At 46.9% G+C, this 20,520-nt stretch overlaps 1 protein-coding gene across 1 annotated transcript in view; it reads right to left on the minus strand.

Annotated features, from left to right (window-relative positions):
• LOC125448074 (serine/threonine-protein phosphatase 2B catalytic subunit gamma isoform-like) overlaps nucleotides 1-20,520 on the minus strand; it is a 45,664-nt gene that overhangs the window by 19,319 nt on the left and 5,825 nt on the right. Inside the window, exons 2-10 of the mRNA XM_048523057.2 lie at nucleotides 18,817-19,014; nucleotides 18,530-18,654; nucleotides 13,397-13,508; nucleotides 9,820-9,965; nucleotides 9,298-9,437; nucleotides 5,644-5,721; nucleotides 4,504-4,598; nucleotides 4,235-4,360; nucleotides 3,124-3,189 (exon numbers count right to left, since the gene is read on the minus strand). Coding sequence (XP_048379014.2) covers nucleotides 3,124-3,189; nucleotides 4,235-4,360; nucleotides 4,504-4,598; nucleotides 5,644-5,721; nucleotides 9,298-9,437; nucleotides 9,820-9,965; nucleotides 13,397-13,508; nucleotides 18,530-18,654; nucleotides 18,817-19,014 — 1,086 coding nt within the window. The remainder of the gene's footprint in view (nucleotides 1-3,123; nucleotides 3,190-4,234; nucleotides 4,361-4,503; nucleotides 4,599-5,643; nucleotides 5,722-9,297; nucleotides 9,438-9,819; nucleotides 9,966-13,396; nucleotides 13,509-18,529; nucleotides 18,655-18,816; nucleotides 19,015-20,520) is intronic.

Raw genomic sequence — 20,520 nt, forward strand, 5'->3', positions numbered from 1 at the left:
GATTAGGGATAGTCAGCACGGTTTTGTGAAGGGAAGGTCGTGCCTCACAAACCTTATTGAGTTCTTTGAGAAGGTGACCAAACAGATAGATGAGAGTAAACCGGTTGATGTGGTGTATATGGATTTCGGCAAGGCGTTCGATAAGGTTCCCCACAATAGGCTATTGTACAAAATGCGGAGGAATGGAATTGTGGGAGATATAGCAGTTTGAATCGGAAATTGGCTTGCTGAAAGAAGACAGAGGGTGGTTGTTGATGGGAAATGTTCATCCTGGAGACCAGTTACTAGTGGTGTACCGCAAGGGTCGGTGTTGGGTCCACTGCTGTTTGTCATTTTTATAAATGACCTGGATTAGGGCGTAGAAGGATGGGTTAGTAAATTTGCAGACGACACTAAGGTCGGTGGAGTTGTGGATAGTGACGAAGGATGCTGTAGGTTGCAGAGAGACATAGATAAGCTGCAGAGCTGGGCTGAGAGGTGGCAAATGGAGTTTAATGCAGACAAGTGTGAGGTGATGCACTTTGGTAGGAGTAACCGGAAGGCAAAGTACTGGGCTAATGGTAAGATTCTTGGTAGTGTAGATGAGCAGAGAGATCTCGGTGTCCATGTACACAGATCCTTGAAAGTTCCCACCCAGGTTGACAGGCTTAAGAAGGCATACAGTGTTTTAGCTTTTATTAATAGAGGGATCGAGTTCCGGAACCAAGAGGTTATGCTGCAGCTGTACAAAACTCTGGTGCGGCTGCACTTGGAGTATTGTGTACAGTTCCGGTCACCGCATTATAAGAAGGATGCGGAAGCTTTGGAAAGGGTGCAGAGGAGATTTACTAGGATGTTGCCTGGTATGTAGGGAAGGTCTTACGAGGAAAGGCTGAGGGACTTGAGGCTGTTTTCACTAGAGAGAAGGTTGAGAGGTGACTTAATTGAAACATATAAAATAATCAGAGGGTTAGATAGGGTGGATAGGGAGAGCCTTTTTTCTAGGATGGTGACGGCGAGCATGAGGGGGCATAGCTTTAAATTGAGGGGTGAAAGATATAGGACAGATGTCAGAGGTGGTTTCTTTACTCAGAGTAGTAAGGGAATGGAATGCTTTGCCTGCAACGGTAGTAGATTCGCCAACTTTAGGTACATTTAAGTCGTCATTGGACAAGCATATGGACGTACATGGAATAGTGTAGGTTAGATGGGCTTGAGATCGGTATGACACGTCGGCACAACATCGAGGGCCGAAGGGCCCGTACTGTGCTGTAATGTTCTATGTTCTATGAGTACTTTGCATCGGTATTTACCAAGGAGAGGGACATGACAGGTGTTGAGGTTAGGGATAGATGTTTGATTACCCTAGGTCAAGTCGGCATAAGAAAGGAGGAAGTGTTGGGTATCCTAAAATGCATTAGGGTGGACAAGTCCCCTGGTCCGGATGGATCTAGCCCAGGTTATTGAGGGAAGCGAGAGAGGAAATAGTCAGGGCCTTAACAGATATCTTTGCAGCATCCTTAGACATGGGTGAGGTCCAGGAGGACTGGAGAATTGCTAACCTTGTCCCCTTGTTTAAGAAGCGTAGCAGGGATAATCCAGGTAACTATCGACCGGTGAGCCTGACGTCAGTGGTAGGGAAGCTGCTGGAGAAGTTACTGAGGGATAGGATCTATTCCCATTTGGAAGAAAATGGGCTTATCAGTGATAGCATGGTTTTGTGGACAGAAGGTCATGTCTTACCAACTTAATAGAATTCTTTGAGGATGTGACAAAGTTGATTGATGAGGGAAAGGCTGTAGATGTCATATACATGGACTTCAGTAAGGCATTTGACAAGTTTCCCCATGGCAGGCTGATGGAGAAAGTGAAGTTGCATGGGGTCCACGGTGTGCTAGCTGGACGGATAAAAAACTGGCTGGGCAACAGGAGACAGAGGGTAGTAGTGGAAAGGGGTTTCTCAAATTGTAGACCTGCGACCAGTGGTGTTCCACAGGGATCTGTGCTGGAACCACTGTTGTTTGTGATAATATGTGAATGATTTGGAGGAAGGTGGTCTGATCAGCAAGTTTGCAGATGACATGAAGATTGGTGGAGTAGCAGATAGTGAAGGGGACGGTCAGAGATTACAGCAGAATATAGATAGGCTGGAGAGTTGGGCAGATAAATGGCAGATAGAGTTCAATCCGGGCAAATGCAAGGTGATGCATTTTGGAAGATCTAATTTAAGAGCAAACTATACCGTAAATGGAAAAGTCTGAGGGAAAATTAATATACAGAGAGATCTGGGTGTTCAGGTCCATTGTTCCCTGAAGGTGGCAACGCAGGTCAATAGAGTGGTCAAGAAGGCATACGCATGCTTTCCTTCATTGGACGGGGTATTGAGTACAAGCGTTGGCAGGTCAAGTTACAGTTGTATAAGACTTTGGTTCGGCCACATTTGGAATACTGTGTGCAGTTCTGGTCGCCACATTACCAAAAGGATGTGAATGCTTTGGAGAGGGTGCAGAGGAGGTTCACCAGGCTGTTGCCTGGTATGGAGGGTGCTAGCTATGAAGAGAGGTTGAGTAGATTAGGATTATTTACATTAGAAAAATGGAGATTGCGGGGGGACCTGATTGAGGTCTACAAAATCATGAGGGGTACAGACAAGGTGGATAGCAAGAAGCTTTTTCCCCCCAGAGTGGGGGACTCAGTTACTAGGGGTCATGAGTTCAAAGTGAGAGAAGGAAAGTTTAAGCGAGATATGCGTGGAAAGTTCTTTAGGCAGAGGGTGGTGGGTGCCAGGAACGTGTTGCCAGCGGAGGTGGTAGACGCAGACACGTTAGTGTCTTTTAAGATGTATCTGGACAGGTACATGGATAGGCAGGGAGCAAAGGGATACAGAGCCTTGGAAAATAGATGCCAGGTTTAACCACTGAGCCACCATGCTGCCCCAAACCACTTCATTTACTGTGAAGTGGTTTGTAATGGCTCAAGATCATGAAAACCTCCACACTAATACAAGTTTGTTTCTCTCTCACTGCTGACATCAGTCATAAGAGGGAGAAAGAAAGTTGGATGAAGCTTGACCAGTCCCTGACCAACTGCAACCTTCCATCACCCAGCATGTGGCCAAAGGAACGGGCCTCAGTTCAAACTTACCATCCTCATCATCCAGGAGCTCATCGTCAGTACAAATGTTCAGGATGCTGACCAGCATGTCTGTAACTGCAAGAGAAAGCAGACACAATTAAGGCCAGGCAATATCACATAGCCATGCAGAGCTCACGGCTTTAAAATAATTTGTTTGGCTGAAGCAACATTTTTCTAACAACAAATGTCAAAACTTGACCTCAACTGTAGAGAATTGACTTACATGCCTTTAATCCCAAACACATTCACATGACAGACAAGACAGATCAATCTGCAGGGACAGCAGAAAGACCAATGGTGTAAAACACCCCTGTTGAACATGGGTCTGAATTCAAAGGCTAGAAAAGTGGGAAGATTTCACACAGTCCAGTCAATTTTCTGTCATCAACATCACACTGCTGACATTCATAGAATCAATGGGTGATCTTCAGATCAGGTCTTTTAGAAAAGAGTCAATTAGAAGTAACAGTCCAGCATTCAGAGTTTAAGGGGAACTTAAAGATATTGATTTCTGGAAGATCCTCAGTTTGGAGAAGATATTTTACTGTGCAGCTTGTCTGGTTTCCTCTTTTTCAGGAGTGAGAAGAATCTTTCTATTGCGACCAGCTCCTTGGAAATCATTCCTTCAACTAACTCGCCTATCGGCGTATTGAAACCACATCTTCAGTTCAGAGGCTATTGCTAGACAACCTTCAGCATAGGGACCCACAAATGAATCTCCACAATTAAAACCACAAAGTCTTCTTTCATCTGTCATAAAGCTTTGCATGTTTGCTTTTCAAAGTTTCTTTACTTCAAACTAAATAGCAAGTAGCTAACAACCTACGTCAAACTTATGATTTTAAAACCTTTTCAATTCAGAATATCCAAAAATCTCCATATTCCAGTTCGTCATCACCCTTAAATATAAATACGTATCCCCAAAACCACATTGACTGAATCAAGTCTTTTCCCCCTGTACATTGCCCGAATACCAGATCCAGCTCCTATCTCTCAACAACACAAGCTCTGCTCCACCTCATCTACACTCTCAGGTTCTAAATGGCTATGGCTCTGAAACACGGAGTTCCTTGCAACAATATCGCCCAGCCTCATTAATCCCAAAACAAACGTGCCATACCTTTCTCGCCAACAAAGGGCAGAGACCAGGAGAAGACATCCATGAAGTTTGGAAGCCAGTAAGGGTGAGGGGAGCAGTTAAATTGCCTAATATTCATCACATTATTTTCATATTTCAATATAGCAGCTGTGGGAAGGAGAATACAAAAATAGGACAAGGAATCAGCATTGATCAAACATTGTAATTGACTTAATTAGCCATTACGAACAGAAAACACAGCAGCCTATGCAAATAAATATATACCATGGCAATAACTAATGAATTCTCACCTTTGTTATTATAGACATCTAGATAATTTGGTGCAGAGAAAATGGTTATTAAAGATGGAAAGCCAGTTGCCTGGTTTTTCCGATACATTCGGTACCTGTCAATTTGAAGAATCCAACAATAAACAACACTCATCAAATATTCAGACACACTAATACCAATATCACAAGAAATTTATGGACAAGAAAGAACTGCTTCCGTAGCAGACCGAGAGGAAAACAGGATTCAGACCAGCAGGAGAATAGAGAGAGAAATGGAACCGAGATGCATTGGGGCGACGGGGCCGGGGCGCGCTGCGGCCAGTGGGCGACGGGGCCGGGGCGCGCTGCGGCCAGTGGGCGACGGGGCCGGGGCGCGCTGCGGCCAGTGGGCGACGGGGCCGGGGCGCGCTGCGGCCAGTGGGCGACGGGGCCGGGGCGCGCTGCGGCCAGTGGGCGACGGGGCCGGGGCGCGCTGCGGCCAGTGGGCGACGGGGCCGGGGCGCGCTGCGGCCAGTGGGCGACGGGGCCGGGGCGCGCTGCGGCCAGTGGGCGACGGGGCCGGGGCGCGCTGCGGCCAGTGGGCGACGGGGCCGGGGCGCGCTGCGGCAAGGGGACTGAGTGACCAACTTCTGTTTGAGCCTCTCCAGGCACTGAGCCTGAAATTGGGAATCCCACATAGGGCAATGACAGCCTCACCTTCCCTCTTTGCACCACAACAGCGTCAGCTGAATGAGAGACAGGAAAAACAGGCAACTGAGAGATGAGAGAATAAAATGTGAGGCTGGATGAACACAGCAGGCCAAGCAGCATCTCAGGAGCACAAACGCTGACGTTTCGGGCCTAGACCCTTCATCAGAGAGGGGGATGGGGAGAGGGTTCTGGAATAAATAGGGAGAAAGGGGGAGGCGGACCGAAGATGGAGTGAAAAGAAGATCGGTGGAGAGGAGAGTATAGGTGGGGAGGGGATAGGTCAGTCCAGGGAAGACGGACAGGTCAAGGAGGTGGGATGAGGTTAGTAGGTAGGAGATGGAGGTGCAGCTTGGGGTGGGAGGAAGGGATGGGTGAGAGGAAGAACAGGTTAGGGAAGCAGAGACAGGTTGGACTGGTTTTGGGATGCAGTGGGTGGAGGGCATTGTTTTCCAATAAGATGTCTGTCCTTACCCGGAATCCTGAGCCTCATGTGCACGGATTACTGACAACAAGTTGTTGTGCTGTAAAAAGCGACAAACTGCAGCATAACTGGAAAGGAGAAGAAAACTGTGTCAGCATGAAAATATTGCTCAGCCAACTAGAACTCTCACTTCCTTCGCAGGATATTCAAACCCATTAGAAAATCCATATTTCCCTTGGGAGCAGTGCTAAAAAGAAGCAAGCCCTTTTTATCATGGTGCAGGAGAGAGTGTGATAAGGATCATGTGCAGACAAGAGGAAGGAAAATAGGCTGCACGTACAGAACAATGTAACAAGATTAGTCACAAGCCCACTGTCAGAATCCAAACTGGAACACCACTGCTATCTAGTTTCACACACTTTCACATCCCCATCCTATCTTATTGACTAAGAGTGCAGCTTAAAAGGCTCGGAAACCACCACACTTGGGGGCAGTGGCGAACTGATTCCTTTTTTTTTCACTCACCATAGGTCAAAAATTTTATATCATATTAGTTTTCAACAGTTTTGGGTCTGACAGTAGAAACAAGTCAGCCAGATTTGTTTCGCCAACAAAGAACGATGCTTTTAGGAAATAGAGAAGTTCCACGTACAAACACGTACGAATTATTGACAATCATCTCACAACACAAACTTAACATGTTGCAAATATGGCTAACAGACAAGCTTTGATCAAACACCCCACAACACAAGGCAGATCACATGGAGCCTCCCACAACACCTCCCTCCCACCCTACCCAGATGTTAGTGACACAGTGAGTCACCAGATTGCATTGAACTTCACAAAGGATGACAATGACCTGACAATTGAAACTCCTTCAAGAGCTGCTCCATCACTTACTGGCTGCTCACATCCTAGGTGCTTCCCCTTCCTTTCGAGGGACTCGGTGTCCCTAGATTCTTGCAAGCTCCACTCCAGCATTTACTCACAGGAATAAATCAAGCTTTTCACAAACAGTGCGCTTCACCAAGTTAAAATTGGCTCTTGATTATTTCTCGAGTTCTAACCTGTTTCTTATCTGTCTTCCTTTCCAACTGACCCCGGCCTGAGAATTGCTTTTCTACCTCTGCTGCCGCCGCCACCACCACCCCACACCGACTATTTTGAGTGACCACATGAAAACCATTCAACAAGCTCTGCTCCTGGTCCTCAGCAATGTTAAATGCAACTGATATTTTGGAACAGTAATTTGGAAATGTAGCAACCAGCAGTTAGATATGAATGCAATATTCTCACAGGACTCTCTGCTCCCTGGCTGACTCTGACTAGACTAAATTCTGAGGCCAGCAGCTGGAAGCAACACAACAGTCAATGCCCAAGAGGAAGATCAACCATTCTCCTTCTCCTGACACATGCGGATTTAACATGAGGAAACAATCTGAATGAGGTCTTCCAAAGTTGAACAGTCTGCACACAATATGCTGCCAGTGAAACAAAGATAACCTAGTTAAATATACAACTTGGTCATCTCTATACGCACTGATCCACTGATCATATTACAAAGACTCATCCTTGCATGTTCCCTAACTCAGGGCCCCCTCAATCTATTTCAAATGTAACCAAATTTCAAGCATGAGAAACTGACATTCCCAAAGTTTGTGATAATGGGAACTGCAGACGCTGGAAAATCCAAGATAACAAAGTGTGAAGCTGGATGAACACGGCAGGCCAAGCAGCATCTCAGGAGCACAAAAGCTGACGTTTCGGGCTCCTCTCTGATGAAGGGTCTAGGCCCGAAACGTCAGCTTTTGTGCTCCTGAGATGCTGCTTGGCCTGCCGTGTTCATCCAGCTTCACACTTTGTTATCTTGGATTTTCCAGCGTCTGCAGTTCCCGTTATCCCTAGTAGAGGTGTACAAGGTTATGAGGGACATAGGCAGGTTGGATAGCAAGCAGCTGTTCCACTTGTTTAAAAGGTCACTAACAATGCAATATAATTTTAAGGCAAACAGGAAGGAGGTTTAGAGGGGATTTGAGGGAAAATGTCTTCATGCAGAGGATAGTGGGTATTAGAATACACAGCCTGGGAGTATAATTGAGGCTGAAAATCTCTGAGGGTTTAAAAAGAAACTGGATGGGCACTTGAAATGTCATAGCATTCAAGCCTATGAGCCAAGTGCTGGAAAGTAGCACTACAGTAAATTTAGGGCATTTTTTTATCAGTGATGACTTGATTGGACTGAAGGACACCTTCCGTACCATATGATTCTGCTGCAGGAGTATAATCAGCTGGGGCCTGAATTAAAAAGCAGGACCACAAAGCGAACGCATTCGGGATTATTAATTAAGTCATGAGCAAATTAAACGAGGGCAAATAAGATTAGCAATTTTCATGCCTCACTTCAAGATGGGGCTGGGACAAACAGGTTTCTATTCATGGGACACTTGTTTCTGGACTAAACAAGTGGGACAGGAAGAAACAGAAATATCTACACTGACAATGCATCAAACAACATAGCCCACAAAGGGAACTGTGGCAGAAAAAAGCACTTTTTATTAATGGACTCCTGCCTCAAGGGAGAAGAGGAAGGTCAATGACAGTTCACAAGATGATTCAATCCTGTCCTACGAGACAGGGATTAAGGTGGGTTGGGAGTTGCGCACAGGCTTCCTAGCAGCAGTCAGGATGTGGGGAAGGAACTAACTCAGGATCTAGGAAAGGCACAATTACAATAATCATGGGGGACTTCAACATGCAGGTGGTTGAGGAAAACCAGATTACACTCATTTTCATGAAACCAATGTCTGCGGACTGTGATAGTGCCCACTAGGGACCTGGCAGTTTTGGATTTGGTGACATGCAAAAAGGCAGACTTGATTCAGGAGCTTAAGGAAAAGGAACCCCTCAGGGGCAGTGACCAAAATATGCTAAAATGCATGGTGAATTCTGAGAGGGAGAAGCTGGAATCGGATATAACACCAGTACAAATGAGTAAAGATAACTTGAAAGACGAGGGAGGAGCTGGCCACAGTTGATTCGAAGACGGTAGAGCAGCAATGGAAGGTGTTTCTGGGGTTCATTCAGGAGGCACAGCAGAAATTCTTCCCAAGGAAGAAGAAGCATATAAGGGGAGGACAATGGCCAACGGCCAGCCATGACTGACAGGAGAAGTCAGGGGCTGCGTTAAAACAAAAGAGAAAGCAATTTGGTGAAGATTATCAGGAAGCCAGAGTATTGGGATGCCTTTAGAAACCAACAGAGGCTAACTAAAAAAGCAATAAGGGAGAAGATGATGAAATATGAGGGTAAGTTTGTGGTACTATAGAACAGTGGACATGCAGAGATTAGGACCTGACAGCACAGCGTCAGAATGAACGGATGACCCTTTAGAACTGAGATGAGGAGCTATGTCTACAGTCAGAGGGTGGTTAATCTTTAGAACTCATTGACACAGAAGGTTGTGGAAGCCAAGTCATTGAGTGTATTTAAGACAGAGATAGACAGGTTCTTGAGCAGTGAAGGATCAAGGGTTACGGGGAGAAGGAAGGACAATAGGATTGAGAAACATTACCTGTCATTGAATTATAAAATGATTTGACGTGCCGAATGGCCTAATTCTGCTCCTGTATCTTATCATGGGACACACCTGCCTTATCATGGGACACACCTGCCTTCAGCGTTTGCACACATGCCCTAACACAAACCTAAAGAAGTAGGAGCAGCCTCGTACAGTATTATGACTGAAGTGATCTGGTGTCTTTTCGTTGCCGTAATCCTCTGTTGGGTCTGACCACAGCAAGTCACACATAGGCCCAAAGGCTGGTGGCTCCTTAAATCTGTCTAACTGAAAGACATGAGACAAGACGTTAAAACAAAGCAAAAAAAAAAGTACATTGCTAGAACTCATTTCACAACCTCAGGGTACCAGAAAACTGAGAACAGTCAATAAAATTGTCATCTGAGGTCCAGTTATTGCTTTAAGGTCAGAAACTCGGGACCCAATTTATGTACAGCAAGATCTTACAAACTGGGACAGAAGGCAGGAAGGCAACAGGGACTGAAATACGGAGGACCAATACCTGGAGAATAGAGATCAGATACAACAGCAGTATGCTCAGTGGTTGCAGAGCAGGGACAGGAGAATAATTCACCAACATGAACAGGTCTGTCAATCCACCAAGGCATCTGTGACTACCTATCTCAGCTGAAGGACGGATCATACTTACTCTCCTGATGTCGTCTAGAGTGTGCACATCAGGTGAGAGGCCCCCATGCAGACATAGGAACTGACGATTAACTATTGCAGCCAAGGGGAGACAGTCAAACGCACCCATGCAGGCGTTGTAGAGATGGTCTGAGTACTTGATCCTGCCTGGGGAGGACAACAACAATTAAACAAAACAACCACTTAACAAGCACACTGACAGGCTTTCCGCATTCCCCCCATCCCTCAAACTACTCAGCGTCCAGCTGGTATGTGCTTTAAACAGGGTTAAACAAATTCACTGGTATAAGCTTAAGACGTTCTCCAAGAAAATAGTCACGATGCTTTAAGCAAATGAAGTGTAGTCACCTGCTGTCACGTAGGAAATCTGGCGGCCAATGTATACACTGCTCAGTGCCACTAACAGCAGTGAGTTACACACAAAAATGTGCAGCTGGCTTGTTGTTATATCAGCATATTGGCCAGAAATATCCTGAACCTGTTTCATGGGCCATGATCTCAGTTACTGTACAAGAAACATCCCAGAACAATATCAAGCTTGATAGACTGTTTTTCTGTTAATATAATTGTCAGTTACTGAAGCAGTCACATAGTCTGCAGAGTTTCTTTAAAAGCAAAAGTTTATTATACAGAAGACAAAAACAAAAAAAAAACAAACAGAGCACGAGATACAGATGACAGTTTAGGAAAATCTTGAAACACAGAACAAAACAGTTTTCAACTGTTTTCCCCAACACTGTCACTTTAAAAATTCAAATCCAGAGAAATTATCTCTCCGCATCAAAACTTAATGAAGAGCTTAGACCTTCTCAGCCTTAAATAACCGACAGGTTTCCTACCAAACTCTTCCCATATAGAAGTTGCACAAACTAAAACTTTCTACTTATTCCCTTAACTTTTCTGATAAACCTCTCTCCAGAAGAGAAAGTGCACTTGCTTCAGACCCAAGTCAGGTCACCCCAAACTGCCCTAAAAACTTTCAGTACCTGGGTTTCCCAACTGAAAGTCAAACCTAGATTATTCTGAACTTATCAGTGATTCATACAATCCCTACACAATGGAAGCAGGCGATTTGGCCCATCCACCAGCCCTCTAAACAACATCTCACCCAGATCTTCCACCCAAACACCCTAAAATTCCAACAACCCCAGCCTGCACATTCCTAGTCACTATGGGGCAATTTCCCATGGCCAATCCACCTCAGCTGCACATCTTTTGACTATAGAAAGAAATCATAAGACCTGTAGGTACAGACAGAACATGCAAACCTTGTACTGTCACCTGAGGGGTGGAATCAAACCTGGGTCCCTGGCACTGTGTGGCAGCAGTGCTAACCACTGAGCCACAGTACCACCCTTATGGGTGACCATATTTACCCTTTCCATCACAAACTATCACAGTAATATCAACTTATGTCATAAACATTCCAAGGGTTCACAATTTCCTGCTCTCCGATTCATAGTGGATGAGATTATTTGCACAGTTTGCTCAAGACTGCAGGCCAAATGCACTAAATCAGCAAAATTAACTATTACCCTGACCCTTAAATCCTCCCCGGCTTCCTCCCACAGTTCTCAATCATTGTCCAATACCTCTGCTTCAAAACTCTGCTGTCTACATTTAAACTGACATTCCTCATCAGCCCAGTGCTTGCAGATTGACACATGCTCCTGATCTGGCGATGGCTCCATTTACAAAATTGTACTCCTTTTCAAATTCCTCCATTATCCCACCACCCTCCCTATTTCTAGAAACCACAACAAGATCTGTGCTGTCATTCAATTCCAGCTCTTGCTCAATCGCTCAGGTTAAACACTCCAGAGCTGCCTTCAGTGCTGGGCCTCAAACTGTGCTTCTCTCCACCAAACTCTGGACTCTCTGTGAAGATCTCCTTTGCAGCCAGCTCTCTGGGTAAGCTGTAAAGGAGATCCAGCAAGGTTTCACTCCAGGTCTTGACTTGTCAAGTGTGACTATTGGCTGGATAATAACACACAGCATGCTGTAAGCAGCTGGCATTAAGTCACAATCACTACAGTCCGAAAGTGTAAGACAGCAATTCTCTGGTTTCACCGCCTGCAAGCTCATGTATAAAATCTTGGCAAGGACAGAATACCAGCTTTTGGAGGTCAAAGGGTTCTCTATACCAGCTGCTACAGGATACTGTCAATAACCTATCTCAGTAAAAGCCTATGCCCAGCTGGAACCGAAGATGAACGGCAACCTCAAGTTATTCACAGAAACTGCATTTGTCCAGCTCCTCCCTAACTTGGGGACTGGTGAATGGAATGGGCCCACTAATTACAGTGCCTGGGCTAACACAGGGTTGTTGAGTCATGTGCCAAAGGGTTACACCGGATTCTCAGCATGAAGAAACAGACAGAGTGCAACTCCCGTGATCCTTTTACATTAGAACACAGAGTCCTTCTAAGACAACAGTGGGTTGAAGGGCAAAGCCTGGAATAACTGCATGGTAATTTTTAGCCAACTCCATTAACACGTCAATATAAAAACCCGCTGAGCCTTCTGTCACTCTTTGATGGGGCATAAGAACATAGAACATAGAACATTACAGCAGGAGAGACCATTGTCAGAAACCTGTGAAGGAATCTGGTGTGACAGGGTTTGGTTTTAGTTAATGTAAGAGTAGGAGAGTTCTTCCCAAAATCTTTATTCGAACATACACCTCTCCACCAATATCATGAAGAGAAGATGATCACCTGATTTCTTCCACAGCTGTGGGTGGGATTTTACAATGTATGAACAGACTGCCATATTCACTACATTGCTACAAAGCAACTCTTCCTTCATTGGAGATCAACAGCTTCCAGAGTTTCTGAGCTGACAAAAGACACTAAGTATCCATCTTAATTAGATTTCCAGGCATGTGGGAAAGCACTGTCCTCATAGGAACCAGTATAGGTGCAGGGTTCAGCTGCAGAATAAGAGGTCAATTGTCACAAACTCAAAGAGTAGGGATTTCCAACTACACTGCAAACAAGATACCATGATGATGAAAAACAGAAGCAATCAGCAGTCACGCACTGACAGCCCAAATTCAGAAAGTCAGTTATCAGGATTAATCCTCAAGAATTACCTGTGTAATGAGCCATTAAAAAACAGACAGCACCGACACAAAAGCAGAGGATACTTTAATTCCCTGCTAGGCATTTAGTAATAAACTGTGAATTCTAAAAAGCCTGTAACAATTACCGACAGGAAAAAAGGAAATGTGTTGAAAGCAGTGACAGTTCAAAGACAATAAGCACACTGTAAATAGAGACACAGGCAGACTGCAAGAAGGCGCCTGTCTGAGGAAAAGATTGGGGAAGATGAGGGACCCAAGAGGAAAAACAAGGGAAGTAATCCTTTATGAACAGCTGAGAATGTAGAGATCAACCTGATCCAAATCAAGTCCTCAAGGCTTCCAGGTCAGTCGGCAGCAAGCTGAGGTTCTGGATCAAGGAACAGAGAGTGGGAAGGTGGGGGTTCCAGGTCAGAGGATGACAACAGGGGTTCTGGGTCAGGAGGATGTGGGCCAATTAGCCTGGTCACACAGTTTGCTTGCAGGTTATACTCACATTCCTGCTTGAAGGTAAAATATTCAGTGAGGTGTCTACATTCATGATTCCCCCGTAGCAGAAACATCGTACTAGTATGGTGAATCTTCAGAACCCAGAGCATCAGCACACACTGCAGGGAAGAAACCTTTAATAAGTGAAGCAGGGACAGGCAAACCAAGCACTTGACTAGATTAGCACCACAGTCAATCTAAAAGATGCCAGTGAAGAGCAAGAAGGAAGTTCCCTAACACTGTCACTGAGTAACCCCTCTCTCCCACTCAGAGCCCAGTGTTACTGACTGTATCCCGACTGATGTTAATCCTGTTACATCACACTGTCACTCAGTAACCCCTCTCCCCCCCCACCCCCAGCACCCTGTGTTACTGACTGTGCCCCTACTGATGTTAATCCCTCTCCCTCACACTGTCACTCAGTAACCCCTCTCCCCCACAGCGCCCTGTGTTACTGACTGTATCCCTACTGATGTTAATCCCTCTCCTTCACACCGTCACTCAGTAACCCCACTCCACTAACCTCACTGCTTTATGCTCTATGTAGTCGTTATCTTGGTCCAATTTAGGGAAAACACTGGCTACATATTTGGACCCTCATTAGTGAAGCTGAAGATTCAGTACAAACTTCTTGAGGTCATTGGAGGCATTAGCCAAAAACATTGAAAATAGGAACAAGAAGTAGCTGTACTGCTCTTTGAGATTGCTCTGTCATTTAATATGATCAGGGTTGACCACCCTACTCGGTACCCTTCTCCCATCATCTCCACATATCCTTTGGACCTTATTGCCCTAAGAACTTGAGTCTAATATCAAACTTCTTCTTGAAATCATTTAATGTTCTGACTTCTCAACTGCTATCTATGGTAGCGAATTCCACAGACTCACTAATCTCTGGGAGAAGAAATTTCTCATCTCAGTTCTAATTGACCCATCCTCTGTCCTTCGAATGTGACCCCAGGTTCTGGACTCCCTGATTATCAGAAACATCCCTCCTGTGTTTACCCTGTCTACTCCTGTTAGAACCATATCAGTTTCTATGAGATCTCCCCTCACACTTAAATTCCAGTGAATACAATTCAAACCAATCCAGCCTCTGTACATTTGCTCCTGGTCAGTGATGCGTTCATTCATCAATACATTCCTGTATTTCTGACGGCCACAGTTTCACACAACATGCAGAGTCCCCTCGACAAATGGAGAGTGAGCCTGAATTTGCTTTAGCCTATTGATAATCATCCATTGAAGGTGAGAAAGAAGCAGGCTTCCTGCACCAGAGCATTTGCAGCAAGTCGGAATTGTGAGAAACCCTGTCAAATACCAAGATAACAAAGTGTGGAGCTGGATGAACTCTGATGAAGGGTCGAGGCCTGAAACGTCAGCCTTTGTGCTCCTGAGATGCTGCTTGGCCTGCTGTGTTCATCCAGCTCCACACTTTGTTATCTCAGATTCTGCAGCATCTCAGATTCTCCATTATCACACATACCAAGAGTGACTGCTCAATTCCTGAGCCATAAACTGAGACCTATGCCAGTGCATTTTTCACTCTGGCATCCAAACAGCTCTCAAAATCTAGTCAAGCATAGAGTTTCCTTCCTGATTTGGCAGCAGGGTAAGCAACTAGCAGTTTACAGATACTTCCTTCATGTATAAACTGAATAAACCTTCTCTGCTATGTAAAGCAGAAGACCCTTTCTGAAAAGCCATCCGAACTTCCACAGGATAATGAAAATGGCATAGGAGAGCACAAACCAGGAACGGGAATAGGCAATTCAGCCCCTTTAGCTGGTTTCGCCATTCAATAAAATCATGGCTGAAATTCTGGTATTTCAAATTAAAGGGCAGCACAGGTGCTCACTAATTAACACTGCTGATTCACAGCGCCAGGGACCCAGGTTCGAATCCAGCCTCAGGCGGCTGTCCGTGTGGAGTTTGCACATTCTTCTTCACATCTGCACGGGCATACTCTGGTTTCTTCCTACAGTTCAAATATGTGCAGGCTAGGTGAAGAACTATAGAAAACACAGGGTTACAGGGATGGGGATGGGGTAGGGGGGGCTAGGTCTGGGTGGGATGCTTTTTGAATGGTTGGCATGGACTTGATGGGCTGAATGGTCACTTCCACATTGCAGGGATTCTATGAGATGATAAAACCCACATTCCCACAGATCCTCAACAACCACTGATTCCCTGACTAACAAGAACCTTAAATGATAAAATGATCCTGCTTCTACATCTTTTGAGGCACAGGTTCCAAAGTCACACAAACCTCAAAAATGTTTCTCATCCCTGCTGATAAAGGACGGGGCTACCGATTTAAAATCGAGAGTCAAGTTCTGGACCCACACGAGGAAGTATCCTTTTCACACCTACCTTATTAAAACTACTCAGGATCTTACACACTTCAATCAAATCACCCCTCACTCATCTGAACTCTTGTGGAGAGAAGTCCAGTCTGTCCACTTTTTCCAGGTATCAGTAAATCTCCTCTGAACTGCCTCCAACACATTTATATGCTTCCTTAAACAGTAAAACCAAAAATACAGCAGGCCTGGCAGCATCTATGAAGAAAAATCAGAGTTAACTTTTTGGTCTGGTGACCCTTCCTCAGAACCAATGGCAGCTAGGGAAATGTCAGTTTATATGCAGAGGTTAGGGTGGGGGGAGTAAACAATAGGTGGGAATAGATCCTAAAGGGAGCGAAGAGAAATTGCATAGACAAAGGTCACAGACAAAAAAAAACTGCAGATGCTGCATTCCAAGGTAGACAAAAAGGAGGCTGGAAGTACACAGCAGGCCAGGCAACATCTGGAGGAAAGGAAACATCAACGCTTTGGGTATTACCCTTCTTCAGGACTGGACATGGGGGTAGGGGAAGCTGCAGATAAAGAAGGGGGGAGAGGGATAGCAGAATGGCAGTGATAGGTATGATCTATTTGGGCAATGGGAGGGATGAATCTCGTTGGTAGCTGGAAGGGAGCATCAAAAGGTGGAATGGAAGGGAGAAGATGACGCTGGAAGGGGAGCCAGAGGATGCTTGGGAAGGTTTTTTGGAATTAGAGAACTCAACATTGAGTCTTCCAGGCTGTAGGATGCCCAGGCGGAAGGTGCTGTTCTTCAAATTTGCATTCTGAATTGCTCAATACTGGAGGAGGCCAAGGATGAACACGTCAGAGGAGGAGTTGGGATGGGGACTTGAAATAGACAACGACAGGGAGGTTAGGCTGGCCATTATGGGCCAGGCGAAGATGCACAGCAAAACAGCCACCTAGTCTATGTTTGGTCTCACCGATGTACAGAAGACCACATTGGGAGCACTGGATGCAGGAGACTAGGTTGGAGGGGTTTGGTTGGGAGTGGTTGGTGGGGAGGGCAATGTGAACTAAGGAGTACCGAAGGGAATGGTCCTTGTGGCAAGAAGAGAAGGGTGGGTGATGGAAGATATTCCTGGTGGGTCTACTTGGAGTTGGAGACATATAGACAAAGGAGTTGATAACAATCTGGCTAGGAGTGGAAGAACTTAATGGGGACTGTTAGTGACTAACGAGCGCTTCTTTGGGCTCTATCCCCACCTATTGTTTACTCTTTGTCCTCTCCCCCCACCCTATCTTCTGCATACAAGCCAACATTTTCCCAGCTACCATTAGTTGTGACGAAGAGTCACTAATTTTTCTTCACAGATGCTGCGCTGTTCCTGCAACTTCTGTTTTTGTTTCTGATTTACAGCATCAACAGTTCTTTTGGGTATTAAATCAGAAATATACATACTGCTGAGGATGTGGCCTTATCAATGCCCAGTGTAACTGAAGCAAAGCATCCTTACTTCTATGTTCAATTTCCTCTTAACCTTTTGAATTACTGATGGCCCCAACATACTAATCTTTTGTGATTCATGCACAAGCGCATGGAGGTTCCTTGGCATCACTCTACATAGTACACTGTATTTTTTATTCCTGCCAGATCACACTTACCCACATTATAATTTGCCCACCAGAATTTTGGCGTCTAACTTCAGCTTTTTAAATCAACCAGCTTCCCTGTTATGTCCACGTTACAACACTTTCCCACCAATTGTCACCCACACACAGTGTGAATACAAGCAGCTCTGTACACACTATGTGCAGCTCAATTCATCAGCACCTTAACATCCCCCACCAATGCTGAGTAGTGGTGGAGCAGGCTAGGAGGGTTGAATGGTCTACTACTGCTCCTGATTTGAATGTTCATTCCTGGCACCACTGTAACCTTAATATTGATTGCCCATGCTTAGCTGTTGAACTGCAGCAATTTGGTGCAGGAGACAGGATTTCTCATTTTCACCAGAGGGCAGTTTGAGTTGGTGTGTGTATGGAGACACATGAATGCCAGCCTGAGAAAAGGAGACCAGGACTCATTCTTTGATAATGGGAACTGCAGATGCTGGAGAATCCAAGATAACAAAGTGTGGAGCTGGATGAACACAGCAGGCCAAGCAGCATCTCAGGAGCACAAAAGCTGACATTTCGGGCCTAGATGATGAAGGGTCTAGGCCTGAAACGTCAGCTTTTGAGCTCCTGAGATGCTGCTTGGCCTGCTGTGTTCATCCAGCTCCACACTTTGTTATCCAGGGCTCGTTCTTTAAAGGGTTAACAAATCAGGTGGCTTTTCAGGACATGACCATGAGTCTCACCAGTTTTGGTTAGATATCGCCATGGGTGAATTTCAGCATCTTACTGAATGCCAGTCATGTAGGGAGCTGGCACTATTAAAAGTAAACACCAAGTCAGTTAGAACGTGCAACAGATTCATGCACGAGATCTAATGGGTGAACTCTCCAACCTTCCGACTTTCAACTGCCTGTCCTTGAAGTGCTCAACAGGATAGTCGGTGATGGGTTGTTGACGAGTGATAGGTCACTCATGATTAGGAACAAGCCAACTCAGCGAGCAAGTCAACAACTTCACCCACAACCCAAGCTACAAATCTTTGCCAAAACTTTAAACAGTCAGTGATAGCTAGATTGCAGAACACTCAGCTGGACCATGCTCCAATTCAGATGTTCTGTTTTAAAGGTCAAGATCAATCACTGTTCTGGCTACGAACAGCAAGGTCAACGGTTCCCTGATTATTCAGACATGGAGTTAGTCACATCGCAACTCACCTCAACACTGAAGTAGCCACGATCTACGTAGTCTCCAAGGAACAGATATTGAGTGTTGCTGGGTGGGCCACCCACTTCAAATAGCTTCATCAGGTCATAGAATTGACCATGAATGTCACCACAAACTGAAAGGAATGGAAAGAAAGAGAGCAACTTCAGTGTACCACATGAGGGTCCAAACAACACAATGGTCCCACACAAATGGGAAGGTGGATGGGATGTAGGGCAAATCCAAGGCAGGGAATTGGGGGAAAAGACAAGAAGGGAGGGGCAGAAGCAGCCAAGACCTGTGATGGGGGCATCCACTTCGATAAGCGTCCGCTCCTTGCGAAAGATAGCAGCTCCATCCTCAATAATTTTGATGGCAGCATCTTCCTCCAGTCTCCCTTCTTTAATGAAGTGAGCCCTCAGGACATCAAGTTTGGGTTTCCCTTCTGAGTAAACGTCCTGCATGGTGAGGCGGCGGGCTGGGGGAATCGGAACAGCTGGGACATAGAGAATAACACTGAGTTCCTGGTAAATTCAACACACAACGCAGCTCCGCACCCTTACAGAACCATGCTCAAACAAGGCCTGTGCCACCAAAGACTGTCAGCAACCAGTGAATTCCATACACTCAGAGGAGCACACTGTCAAGCATTCATTCTGAGGGACAGCTGAACTGTGCAAAAGGGCAGTACTGAGGGAGTGCCACACCGTCTGAGGTCACCGCTGAGGGAGTGCCGCAACGTTGGAGGGTCAGCGCTGAGGGAGTGCCGTACTGTCAGAGGGTCAATACTGAATGAGAGCCGCACCGTCAGATGGTCAGTACTGAGGGAGCGCTGTACTGTTGGAGTGTCAGCACTGATGAAGTGCTGCACTGTTGGAAAGGAACATTGTTCTGATAGAATTAATAATGTACTCAAGGGGAGTGAGAAAGAGAAGGATATAAAAAAAAGTGGGAGGGTTCCTCAAATGTTCTGTAGTCAACATAACAAATGAATGACCCAATCAATTATTTGTGAAGCTGAGGGACTGTATGCCACACCTAAGAGACTGAAATATTTACAACATGCAAAGTACTCAAGAGTGCTGAAGATCTGATATAAAATGCTGGAGAAACTCTTACGATCTGATTGCAACCAGACAAAGAAACAGAATTATTTTCTCAAGCCCATTTTTAATCTGCCTTGGAAGAAGTCTGTGAAGACATTACCATGATAGAGGTGTTTTTGGGGAAGATGGGGGTGGCGGCTGACGGGGGATAGGGGCTGATGGGGGAGAGGCGGAGGCGGGGGGGGGCATTGATTGTGACGGGGAGGCAGAGGAGAGGGGCTGATGGGGGTGATGGGGAGGCGGGCGTTGATGGTGACAGGGAGGCGGGGGCCGGGGAGAGTCTGGGGAAGAGGCGGGGAGGGATGGCGGGGTGGGGCGGGGAGGGATGGCGGGGGTGGGGCGGGGAGGGAGGGCGGGGAGGGAGGGCGGGGAGGGAGGGCGGGGCGGGGTGGGGCGGGGAGGGAGGGCGGGGCGGGGTGGGGCGGGGGAGGGAGGGCGGGGTGGGGCGGGGAGGGCGGGGTGGGGCGGGGAGGGAGGGCGGGGTGGGGCGGGGAGGGAGGGCGGGGTGGGGCGGGGAGGGAGGGCGGGGGGGCGGGGAGGGCGGGGAGGGCGGGGAGGGCGGGGAGGGCGGGGAGGGAGGGCGGGGAGGGAGGGCGGGGGGGGGCGGGGGGGGCGGGGGGGAGAGGGATGTGGGGGGGGGCGGGGGGGGAGAGGGATGCGGGGGGGGAGAGGGATGCGGGGGGGGAGAGGGATGCGGGGGGGGGGGGCGGGGGGGGGGCGGGGGGGGGGGGCGGGGGGGGGGGGCGGGGGGGGGGGCGGGGAGGGCGGGGGGGCGGGGGGGGCGGGGGGGGGCGGGGAGGGAGAGGGATGCGGGGGGGGGCGGGGAGGGAGAGGGATGCGGGGGGGGCGGGGAGGGAGAGGGATGCGGGGGGGGGCGGGGAGGGAGAGGGATGCGG

Source organism: Stegostoma tigrinum, chromosome 40 (assembly GCF_030684315.1).
Source record: "Stegostoma tigrinum isolate sSteTig4 chromosome 40, sSteTig4.hap1, whole genome shotgun sequence".
Classification (NCBI taxonomy): Eukaryota; Metazoa; Chordata; class Chondrichthyes; order Orectolobiformes; family Stegostomatidae; genus Stegostoma; species Stegostoma tigrinum.